The sequence below is a fragment of the Natator depressus genome, chromosome 1 (assembly GCF_965152275.1).
Source record: "Natator depressus isolate rNatDep1 chromosome 1, rNatDep2.hap1, whole genome shotgun sequence".
Lineage (NCBI taxonomy): Eukaryota > Metazoa > Chordata > Testudines > Cheloniidae > Natator > Natator depressus.
Genome location: NC_134234.1, coordinates 118,478,720 through 118,490,934, shown reverse-complemented (window position 1 = coordinate 118,490,934; position 12,215 = coordinate 118,478,720). Strand labels below are relative to the sequence as shown.

The 12,215-nt window shown below is 39.1% G+C and overlaps 1 protein-coding gene across 1 annotated transcript in view; it reads left to right on the top strand.

The window, feature by feature from the left end:
- The window catches only part of TMEM131 (transmembrane protein 131), a 180,455-nt gene that overhangs the window by 150,862 nt on the left and 17,378 nt on the right, over nt 1-12,215 (top strand). Inside the window, exons 31-35 of the mRNA XM_074965351.1 lie at nt 465-1,060; nt 6,780-6,955; nt 8,136-8,263; nt 10,691-10,815; nt 10,988-11,146. Coding sequence (XP_074821452.1) covers nt 465-1,060; nt 6,780-6,955; nt 8,136-8,263; nt 10,691-10,815; nt 10,988-11,146 — 1,184 coding nt within the window. The remainder of the gene's footprint in view (nt 1-464; nt 1,061-6,779; nt 6,956-8,135; nt 8,264-10,690; nt 10,816-10,987; nt 11,147-12,215) is intronic.

Genomic DNA, 12,215 nt, shown 5'->3' with positions numbered 1-12,215 from the left:
GCCTAGGGCAGAGGTAGTCAATAGGCAGACTGCTGGCCAAATCTGGACCACCAGATACTTTTGAATGGACTGTGAAATCTTTTTATTTACTACTTGTTGTTGTTGTTGCAATGTGAAAAATGTTTCTCTGGAGTCTGGACCTTGACTATACTTTTACAAAACATAGACTACCCCGGCCTCCTAGGGCTTTATTTGAAAAAGAAACTCCCCACACCAGTATTCCTTCTCACATGTACTATGTGTTGTTGCTGTGATTTGTCCATAAATGTACATAAGCAAGTGAATAAGGGATATTAAGTATTACTGACTTGTCAGTTGAGCTTTAAGGGAGTTTTCATGTTACATTTCTGTGATAAATAAGCCAAGAACTGTGTAGTTCAGGATTACTAATTGATGTAATAACTCTTCTTATGTAGAGGAATATACACTTACTGTATATTTGAACACACTTGCTCTTCTTCCAGCTTGAATGCACTTGGATCGGACTCTAATCACAGTTCCTCCAGAGGAATCTATGGAGCAGGTGGTTCCTCATCACGATCCACTGCAGGAAGTCATAAGCAATGCAATCCAACAGCACATCTGCACAGCAATAGAAATTCAGCTGATATTGAAAATGTCAAATCTAAAAACAATTCAAATGTTGCTAACAGGACTTCCCTACAGACTGCTTCTATGCAGTCATCTAACAGAGGAGGTACCCTTATCCTCGATTCAGGTGCTACAGCTCAGAATCACACAGCAGGCAGAAGATCCAGGGGGGCAAAGCAGAACCAGCAAACAAACCAGCAACATGCTCAAGTTCTCTTAGAGCAGCATTCACAACAGCCAACACCAACAGTGCCTCAGCAACAAGAGCAACAATCTGAAAGTTCTTTTCCACAATCACCACTTCTTAACCCTTCACACCCAGAATGTACCAGCAACACAAGGCACAGCTCAGAGGATTCAGATATCACTGGTCTGATAGAAACTATGGACAAAGAGTTTGACCATCCAGAATCCCCTTCCCCAGATGTGTTTATAGAGCAGCCCCCATCTCCAGGAACAAAAAACAAAGGTAATACAACTCTGCTTTACTTAATGATATGGGTGACACATTACAACAGCCAAGGAATGCGATTTGAACCAGTAAACATAAAGGTTACAGTTTCATAGTGTTGTAAGCTGCTAACTTCTCTGCTGTACCAGAGCGTCATGCATGATCCTGAGTAGAGTTCGTATACTTCCTTTCTGTTTCTTGATAACACTGGAATTGTCCATTCAACACTGGATACACTTTCTTTTGCAAGTTTTATATGAAATAGGTTTTTACTGAAAACCGAAGTGTATATATTTAGAAATCTTTTTAAATTACTGTTCTTCTGGCTTCAGTCCTTTTAGCCTCCAGTTAGTTTTGGGAAAGGGGGATGGTTGCCCTAGTTTATTATGAAAACTGAAAAGTGGAGCATAGTGAATCAATATGGTATTGTCAGAATGGAATTCTTCATGCCAAGCACTTGCAGTTGTGACAGAAAATCCTTGATGTTAGGAGGTCGACAAGTTAATAAATGGTACCTGCTTGATTTTTTTTTAATGAAGTGTGTTAATCTCTGTATGAAGCTAGGGTGCCTGTAGAGTTGTTTATATGTGCATCTTTTGATTCTCAAATGCTCTTGAAATACATACATACATCATGTGTGTTGAGTTTAGACAATTTTCAAAACAAATTTTGAGATTATTAATAGAAATTTATTCTCATACTGTAAATATTTCATTAGTGTAGCTTTTGATTACACTGATTGTCCAAAACTGTTTTCTAATTAGCCAGTTGAGTCTAACATACACATCTCTGATGGGTCAACCTAGTTACACATTTAAATCTACTATTCTTTTTAGTGGTTTGGTTTGGTTTTGATTGTTTTTTGGGGGGCGGGGTAACTCATTTAGGCAGTATGGTTTACATGGAATATTGCTGATGCCTTTCATACGCACTATATAAAATTCATTAGAGATGGACGTAGATGGGGGAAGAGATCAGAGGATACGGTTAGAAACCTTAAAATGACTGTGTAATCACAACAGATAAAGCAATTTTAATTTGTATTGTAATGATTAAAAAATACAACTTAGTAACACAACATTGTTATGGACAGATGGTATTAAATATTCCTGATGGATGCAAAGTGTTGGCTGTGCTTATGAATGAGGTCCATCTAGGATTTCAGCAGTATCATGGTCTAGTGGAACTATGGAGACTATACTTTTTATTTCTTAAGACTTGGAAACAAAAGTGCTTGTCTTTTAGCAAATGAATGGCTAGTATGACTTAACTACCATTTTCATATCTGTTTCCTGGTTGGAACAATTCTCAGCGATTTGTATGTTGGAAGATTATCTTAACATATTTAGGATGAAAATAGCTGTTCCTAAATATTGTGAGTGCCAGTTATAAAGTTTTTATTTACCCATTTTTCAAGCAGTATGCACTGTGTAATCACTTGCTAGTTTGTTGTCTAACAGTTTCAGCAGAAGTCTAAATGAAGTTAGAACATTTCACGTAAGTCCTAATGCATCATTATTCATCCTAATGAATGTCCATTTTTTCTCTTGTAACTTTTTCCTAATTCTAAATACCTTCAGATAAGTCCATACTTCTATAAAAAGCATCCCTTTAGTAGCCTTGGTCATTTCTGCTTGGGAGTGAGGCTATATTGGATGCTTTTTTTTTTCCTTTGCTTTTAGACAAGCAGTTTTATTATTTTCATCTTCCCAAACCAACAAATATATAAAAAGCCCTTCATCCTTAGAAAAGTCTACACAAATACATGATCAAACTTGTCCATTTCCAATCTCCCTCTCATACACTTTTTAAAAAAGATTTCTTTATTGAGATACTTGCTTCATCGATTAGGAGTTGGATTTAAAAAAATTGGGGCCCGATTCTTCAAGCAGTTGTACATGTAACTATGCATGTACCCAAATGTTTGCATAATCAGCCTCTTATGAAATAGAATTTGTGCTATGGTATCTAGCTAAGAAGTTTCAGAGTAACAGCCGTGTTAGTCTGTATTCGTAAAAAGAAAAAAGAAAAGGAGTACTTGTGGCACCTTAGAGACTAACCAGTTTATTTGAGCATGAGCTTTCGTGAGCTACAGCTCACTTCATCGGATGCATATGCAGTTTCCACAATATGCTATGCATCCGATGAAGTGAGCTGTAGCTCACGAAAGCTCATGCTCAAATAAACTGGTTAGTCTCTAAGGTGCCACAAGTACTCCTTTTCTTTTTTCTTTTTAGCTAAGAAGTATCACTTCTGTAAAGTCTTGCGGCAGCTGTTTCTCAGTCTATAAACTAGTTCTTCAGAGATAGTACACTCTAGAAGTCTGAAGTTTGTTTGTGAACTATCAGGATCTTGTCTGATTGTTACATGAAATTGCACAAGCAAAAATACAGGAATTTATTTGTCATAAGTATAATTTCGAGAGGTATACCCAAAAGAAATTTCATCACCTAAAATTATAGAACTTCTCTGTAGGTGAAAACTTAGGAATGTTAGAACAGACACTTCAGGTTGATAGGACTAGATTCTCATTTGTTAGCACCCATGAAAACGTGTTGCTTTGGGAAATCCTGGTTTATTTTTTTTAACAGTTCACTGGGTTTTTTAGTATGAAAGCTGCATTTTGACAGCGACTTTTTGAATGTTTGATTTTCAAATGTTTTATGTAGGATTGATCAAATACTGTTGTATCCAGAATGTGGTGTTACTAACATGACAAAAAATCAAACTAGAGAAATTAGTCTCATTATAGAGAAACCAGACTTTTATAGGTGCCTTACAGTATGTTAGAGAGCATTATCAGAGTGAAAGTGTGTATTAAACAAATTTCCTTACTTATCCTAGAGAGATAAAGTAGGTGAGGTAATATCTTTTATTGTACCAGCTTCTGTTGGTGAGAGACAAGCTTTCAAGCCACACAGAGCTCTTCTTCAGGTCTGGCAAAGGAACTCTCAACTTCACAGCAAAAATGTAAGGTTGAACAGATTGTTTAGCATAAGTAATTGTTACTTATATATTGTAAGGGACCATTCAAGATAGTGGCCTGTTAACGCCTCTGCAGTCGTAGCACAAAAAGGGGGTGTTAGTGGATAAGCCATAAGAAGTTGGTCCAATAAAAGATATTACCTCTCTAATATCCTGGGACCGACGTGGCTACTGCATACTTACCTACCCTACTAATAACTTACTATAAAAATGAATGGAATTTTTAGACATTTATCTGGTGAATAGACTTTCTCAGTTTCAGATTCTTGTGCCCTAACACAGTGAAGCAAATGGTACAAGGGTTATCTTTGTTAAAGTATTGTTTACATTCAACAGTTTTTCATTTCATGAAAATATTTCAAGTCATCTAAGGTTTCTTAAGTCTTAAATCAATTACTTTAAGGTTTGATAAGTGTGTGTGTCTTTACAAACCTAAATTTTGGGCCAAATTTGACCTAGCTCTTAAGTTACCCATTTAACAAGGTCTCTTGTACATTAATGAAATCTCTATTGACTTGTTACATCTGTTAAAGAAGCACAGTCATCTTGAAATCTGCTTTTAAAAAAACAGAAATTCAAGGTGGTTTCATATACACCTGATCTTTAGTTCCCCCACCAACTTTTCTATTTTTTACATTAATGTTTTCCTGAACAGGAGACACTGATAATGTGAGCCAGGCTTTTAATGGTATTTAGGTGTCTAAATACGCAGTTAGCTACCTAGTTGAATTTTCAAAAGCACCTATGTGGATCTTTAGGCATCAAAATACATTTAAAATGTGTCCTTTTTTAGTTTGTGCCTTTGACAAAATTTTGTGTGCAGACATAACTAAAAAATGAGAATTTTTTCTTCAATCTTAACAAGAGGCGGGGGAAATTTCCTGAGAGAAATGCAATTTTTTTTAAGTAGACTGTTTTCTTCCAACCATTGTTGGCTGCTAGAATGAACCTTGCTTGATGTGTAACTTTGTGGTTTTTTACAACCTTCTCAGTTGTGATAATAAATAGCCAGATCTAGAAGGAGGAGAAGTCAATCATTAGGTTTGCAAAAATGTTTTAATATATTTCCTGAAGGTGTCTACTAACTATTTTACAGTTTAATGCTGAAGAATATGTTAGGAGCAATAGCTTCTCAGATGGTATGTGGATTTAAAATGAATATATGCAGTGTTGATTTTTAACTTTTAAACCCAGAAAAATAGAAGTTTAGTTTATAGGTACAGACTGTGCGAGTACAGCTTTCCACAACGGGGCTATCTTCACAACTAAGTGTCTGCAGGGTCAGAACCTTATTTTGTGTAGTATCTTTCATATAACTTTTATTCCAAAAAGTTTTACACAATTAAGTATGGCAACAACCATTATGAACCAGATTCAGTTCCAACATAAGCAGACACAAATCTCAATGGAAATTACACCCATTTACAGTAGAGCTGAATTTGGTCTTCTCTCAAATAAAGTATTAAAAACAAAACAGCAGTGTGTAGACAATATGGCTTATAAGTGAATGCATTTAGTCTTAAAGCCAGCATCTGAGGAAGATCTTATTAAATGGTATTGTAGTGGATGGATGGCAGAAATTAGTAAGGGAATAATTAGAGGTAATGGTGAGAGAAGCCTATGGATCAAGATGAAGGTGTTTAAAAACCAAACAAACCCACACCTGTTGCTCAATATCTATGCTCTTTATGATGTTAACTCATTTCCCTTTCCCAAGAGTCCAAGACATACCATAGTATTTTGTCTACCAAGAGTTCTGGCAGGATTTTGATAGATCTATAGATGATGCTCCTTTTGAACCTATCCCCCCAGTAAATTTCCCTGAGCTCAGGCACCTTCAACCTGAAATTGAGAGAAACCAAAAAAGAAATAAATATATTTAAATATAATTAGCTCCTGTTTATATATAGATTTGTTGTAGAGACTGGTGGATGATCTTAACTGTTGCAACTAACTTTATAGATAAGTCTGTGGATTTTTTTAATACATTCTTCCTGTTTTATCCTGTAACATCCAAAACTTTGGGGCTTAAAATGTAGGACATAAAATTTAGTTTTAAGTATTAAAATAATGTAACTCAGAGAGAACAAAATATGCTGAAGACAGATTGTTTCATCTGTGTCCCCTGGCATACTTGTTAGATCCTCTCATAGAAACTTTGTAATATTTGTAAATACCCTCCATCAAATTACTGCAGTTCTCAAACACAAAATATGAACAACTGAAGTCTGCAGAGCAGTTCCATTTCTCATTTGTCTGTTAAGGTACTAAAACTTTCATAGTGATTTCCAAAGTGATTGATTTTGACATCAATCTTACATGGTGAAATTCTAATATTAAAAGTTAAGGAATTCAGACAGAATTCCAGTCACATGGTAGCAACGAGTCACAAAGGAAAACTATGTATGCCTAAGTGGCCAGTGTCTATAGAAGGTGGGTAATGTTGATAGTATCTGGGGGAATAAATGTATGAGTGTTAGTATTGGTCAGATTTCTTTAGGTTTGACATGACTTGTATAGATGAAGTGAAGTGGTATAAAGACACATCAGCAAAAGTCTGAAGTTGCACTTTTAACCACCGTATGAGAGAGAAGATGAAAATGCTACAGTAGTCCAAATCTCCTGGAACTAAGAGCTACAGCTGGCTTGGGAGGCTTAGTGATGGATTGTTTTTCAGTGCACAAAGTGGTGCAAAACACTCCCAGTCTTGGAGCACAGCTGCTAATAATCTGGAGCTGCCCTTATCTCCTAGGGAAAGGGAAACCATTTCAGCGCAAATCTAAACCACAGAAGAAGAGGGAGGAAAAGGAGAGAAGAGGAAAGGGAAAGCCACAGGAGGATGAGCTGAAAGATTCTTTGGCAGATGATGACAGTTCTTCAACGACCACAGAAACCTCCAATCCAGACACAGAACCACTCCTGAAGGAGGTACAGAACTGTTAAAGGGAGGGAAGGGTACTCTTCTCAGATACCTAGTGGCTCACCTAAGTAGAAAGCATGGCTTTGCTTTTCACACACATTCATTTATAGTGGCAGCTGCTACTTATACTGTGTTCGCTGATACCAAGAATACTAATAAGCAGCCTATTTCCAAATCTCTCTGAGAAATAAGGGGATTCTTCCTTTATAGAAAAGAGAATTAGAACGTGCTTGCATTGCTACTTTGTTTCACTCACAGGGGCCAAATGATGCTAGGTAATCAACTGCAGCATCTCAACCACTGGTATATTTGTCAAATGGTCATGATGATGGTTTTGTCTCAAAACATGCATTGTGAAATCAAAATAAAACTAATTGGGGAGAATAGAAAGCCAAAATTTGGGCATGTTTTTAATGTGATGAATTTATTGTAGCGAGAAACTTGCTGTTTTGAAAGCAAAACTGGTTAAATACATGTTAAAATATTTAGGTTTGATCAGTTTTGCTTTGCAAGATGGTTAGTCATTAATTTGACAGTGTAATTTTATCACCTTAGGCATAAAGCACGGAGGCTCTGTAAAGTGAGAGAGGGGAAATAACTCAAATGGTGAAGTTGCTTGAACTTGCTATTTCTTTGCTTAAAAGCATCCTATCTAGTTGAGATATGGAACCATTTCAGTTTTTGGTTGTCTGTCAAATGCAGCCCAGGTCATCAATGACAGAAAGTTACCATCCTCTGATGACTGATCAGTGACCTATATCAACTGAGTTGTCCATCTCTGTCCAAAGTCCATAACCAGCATCCTTTTTAACAGTCTCACCAAAGGTCTGAATGAACATGGAGTTGGAGCTACCCTCATGTTCCTAGAATGACCCCCCAAAATCAGGTTTGAAGCACATTAATAGGGTAATCTGAGGAAGTTTGCACTGCTGCTGCCCATCCTGTACTATTTCTGTGGATAAGTAGAGACTGAAATCCTCTAGAAAGGTGAACCACTTTTTAATAGGCATTAAATTCACTTTAGGGATGGAGGGGGATTGTCACTATTGAGTGTTGAAATGTTATCATCCATTATGCAAATTGCTCACTATTGCTGATGCTGTTTTCTCTCTCTGGTTTTTATTGAAGCAGGATCCTTCAGTTACTGTTCTTAATGTTTTCTGTGTTACTGTGTGTTGGCTTTTGTAGGAACCAGAAAAGCAAAAGGGAAAACAAGCCATGCCAGAAAAGCATGAAAGTGAAATATTCCAAATAAAACAGAGAGGGAAAAAACTATCAAATATCAAGAAAGAAATTCCAGCAGATTTGAAATCAAGGTGAGCATAATTATAAGGATCTCCTCCTAGTTAGGAAGGCTTTATGCTTGAAGGGGAAATATATGAAGGTGGAGCTTTCTATGGTCTTCAAGTCTTTGGGCTGCCAGCCTGCTCAGAAAAACCTACCTGTAGCAGCAGCTAACCTTAATTGTCTTCCTTCCTGTTGTTAGAGAATATCTGTTTTATAAATGTAAGGAATCATCTGACAGGAATGCTGTGCATCATTGAGATACATGCTAAATCTTGAGCAGTGAATCAACTGCAATAATGTGACACTTTTGGTAATGAACTTCATGTAGAAAAACAGATATGACCAACATTCCATCAAGTGTTGCAACTACGTAATAAAGTACACGGTTCACGCCTGTGGTTGATATCAGATACTCTCGGTGGAATTATAGTTACAGAATTTTTCCTGTTGAGTGTTATAATTATGGCCCTACCAAATTCATGGTCCATTTTGGCCAATTTCACAGCCAGGGGTTTTTTTAAATTGATCAGTTTCACGCTTTCAGATGTTTACATCTGAAATTTTATGGTGGTGTAACAGGGGTCCCGATGCAAAAGGCGCTCGGGAGGTCGCAAGGCTATTGTAGGGGGGCCAAGGGATTGTCATCCACACTTCTACCCTGCTTCGGGGGAGGCACTGCCTTCGGAGCTGGGCAGCAAGAGAGCAAAGGCTGCTGGCCAGGTGCCAATCTCTAAAGCCAGTACCATCACCAAAGCAGCGCAGAAGTGAGGGTTACAGGGGAGGGGGAGGGAAAGGGACGGGGAGGGTTACCATAGGTCCTGTTTTTCCCAGCAGTCTCCTGCCCCAGTGGAGAGGCTGACAGCTGGAGCTGCAGCCTCTCCGCATGGGGTGAATAGGGGTGTCACAGCTGGAGCCGCAGCCTCCCCGCTCAGGGTGGGATGTGAGACAGCTGGAGGGGGGTGTGTGTGTGTGTGTGTGAGAGAGAGAGCTCCAGGTGCAGCTTGCTTGCACAGGGAAGGGGGAAAGGGGAGGGGTGATTGACAACTGGAGTTGTGGAGCTTCCTACAGCCGGGGAGATCCCAAAGGTGGGTCGAAGCAGCCCCTGCAGGGGAAGAGGAAGTCTGAATCCTGGGCCGGGACTAGCGCTGGAGCCCTGCACAGTGTAGGAACCCACAGCTGGGTGCCAGATTTCACTGGGGAGATCATATTTCACAGTCTGGAACACATTTTTTGAACACTGTGAATTTGGTAGGGCCCTACTCACAATTTATGGATCAGATTCTCAGATCAGTGATCTGGGAAGGCTACTGCTACTTCTTCCTCTTGTCTGGTGCTAGAATGATTTTTACTGTGCCTCTGCATCATCTGTGCTGACAGAGAGGTTTAGTCTTACTACACCCATTTCTTTCCGACACTGCTGACTGGGGAGTTTTATAAAATCACAAATGCCACGCCTCTGAATTGCATAATAGATGGAACGCAGAATATTAATTTGTGTGTTCCCCCGGGGGTTGTGGCAAATAAATACTAGACTAGCAGAAATCTAGAGTGAGTGTATACACTGATTTCCTTCAGACTGCTTCTGAAAATGCTGCTAAATGTAGTCTCCCCTCTTTCTTTTACCATGATCACATTTTGTTTACTTTCCAAATTATAGACAGGTATTTATTAATAAACACTTACGTTATGACCGCATCCAAAGGCCATACTGAGGATTGTGTTGGGTGAGACTCCCCCCTGCCCTGAAGAGCTTACAGTCTGAATGGTTGGGGATTAAGAATAAAATATACAGGCAAATGAGCTTGCTATTGGGTGCAATAGTTTTGTTGTTTGTTAATGTTTAACTGGGAGTCAAGATGGGATGATGGGAGTGGCAGGAATGTTTGAGCTAGTAAGAATAGAAAAAGGAACAGAGAGGAAGAGGGGCAATCACAGCTCATCACCTACCTAGCTGTGACAGTTTTATACCATCAGAAAGCTCCAGTGTGAAAAAAATCAGTGGGTTCTTGAAGTTGTGGGTTAATTTAGAGGCCATTATAGGTATATGGGCAGCAGCATAAAAGGTATAAAGACTGAGTTTGGAGCAGGAGACAGATGGGATGATGAGGCACCCAGGGATTTGGGTGCATGAGAGTGCAATGGGGTGTAGGAGGAGATGAGGACAGAGATGTAGACAAAGGCAGAGTTACAGTTATGGAGAACTTTGAATGGGAGGAGAAGCTTGACATAAACAGGGAAGGCCAATGCAGAAATGTAAGAGAAGAGGAGACTTAAAGCAACAGGAATAGATGATCTTGGCAGCTGCAGTCAGGATGGACTAAAGGCAGGGGAGTAATGAGGCAAGTCAGAGAAGACCAGACTTGTATAAAACTACACGGAGTGTATATAAGTGAAACTCTTCTGCAACACTTCACCCAGCAACAAAGAATAAATCTGTGTTCATGTTTTCACTTTAGTTCCTTGGAATTACCATATACTCCCCCACTGGAAAACAAACAGCGCAAAACCTTTTCATCCAAGATGTCTCTTCAGCACATGCTGACAAATGGGTCCAAATCAAGAAACCTCCCGAAAACAAGAGGTACAATATACCAGTTGCTCTTAAACAAATATTTTGGGGTTTGGATTTTTGTTAAATTACACAAATGGTTTCTTAATTTTTCAGTTTTTAGAGTTCTACCTTCTAGATCTCTGCACAAGGAGAAAGAAGTGCATCTCTTAATGGCTATGGCTTGCTCTGTTTTTTTGTACAGGTCCAAACAATAAGTTAATGGACAGCAGGCCATCAGCACTAGCAAAATTTCTCCCCAGTGGCTCTGGACAGGAATTAGGCAATACCAGCAGTTCAGAAGGGGAAAAAGATTCTCCACCACCAGAGTGGGACTCGGTGCCACTTCACAAAGCAGGCAGCTGTAAGTACAGTTACTGTACAACAGGAGACTACAGTGTTCTGCAAAACAGCAAGGACTGTTTGTTGTGATTCTTTAAATCTTCCTATCTGCCCGCCATACACAATCCTGTTCCTATGTTTTCTGTAGTGGCCCCGATTTTGACAATATCTAGTGGTAATGTGGAGGTCTGAAAATGAGGGGTAGAACCTTGATTTTTCGACAGTTCTTTAGCAGTGGGCAGAATTGTGCAAAAGCTGAGAATTGGCGATGATGGGAAGAATATTCATATAGCTGATCGTCTGAAAACAGAATGCACCAGTCTTTTGAAATGTGGGCTCCATTTTGTCAGGTCCTTTGCTGTTGAGGTTAAAACTAGCCAATTTGTATATCCTAGGGAAGCAATAATGAGAATATCTGAAGTAACCAGAGAGTATTTATTAGACGAAACTATTCACTATTACTACTTGCATTTCAGTAACAGGCAGAGTCCCCAGTAAGGGCCAAGACCACTTCATGCTCAGTTCTGTACAGACATAATAAAGCAGTCCCTCCCCCAAGAGCTTACTAAAAAGGCTTTACAATTTTCTTCCCCTTCCCTACAGTATAAACCAGCTTTGCCTGAGTCTTTCATCCAAGCTGTACCCCAAAACTGCTTATAGATGTGAATAATACATGATGAGAGTATTCTGGTGGGACCAGGGACAACTTGAAGCCAAATGCTACACCTCAATCGTTTGTTATGCAGTCAGGCTTTGAGGGCTGTGTTTGGTTCCAGCTGATGACTGATACTTCAGGGCAGGGCTAGAAACCAGAGAAACAATCAAACCTGGCTTTATGCCACAAGTGGAAGGGAGGAAATTGTGAAATGCAGAGTTCCTGCTTGACTCCACTTTCTCAGGAAGAGCTTTGTCACTGCTGGCACAGATTGCTTTGGGTATAAACATATGCCTCTTATAGTGATTATAGTAGCATTTGCTGGTTTTCGTTTTTGCCTTCCTGCCCTTATATAGTCATCTTCCCTGGCCTGAGAGTTTGTCACAAAACGTTGGAAGATAATGGGGAGCTCTAGTTCTGGTGTAGGTGGAGACCA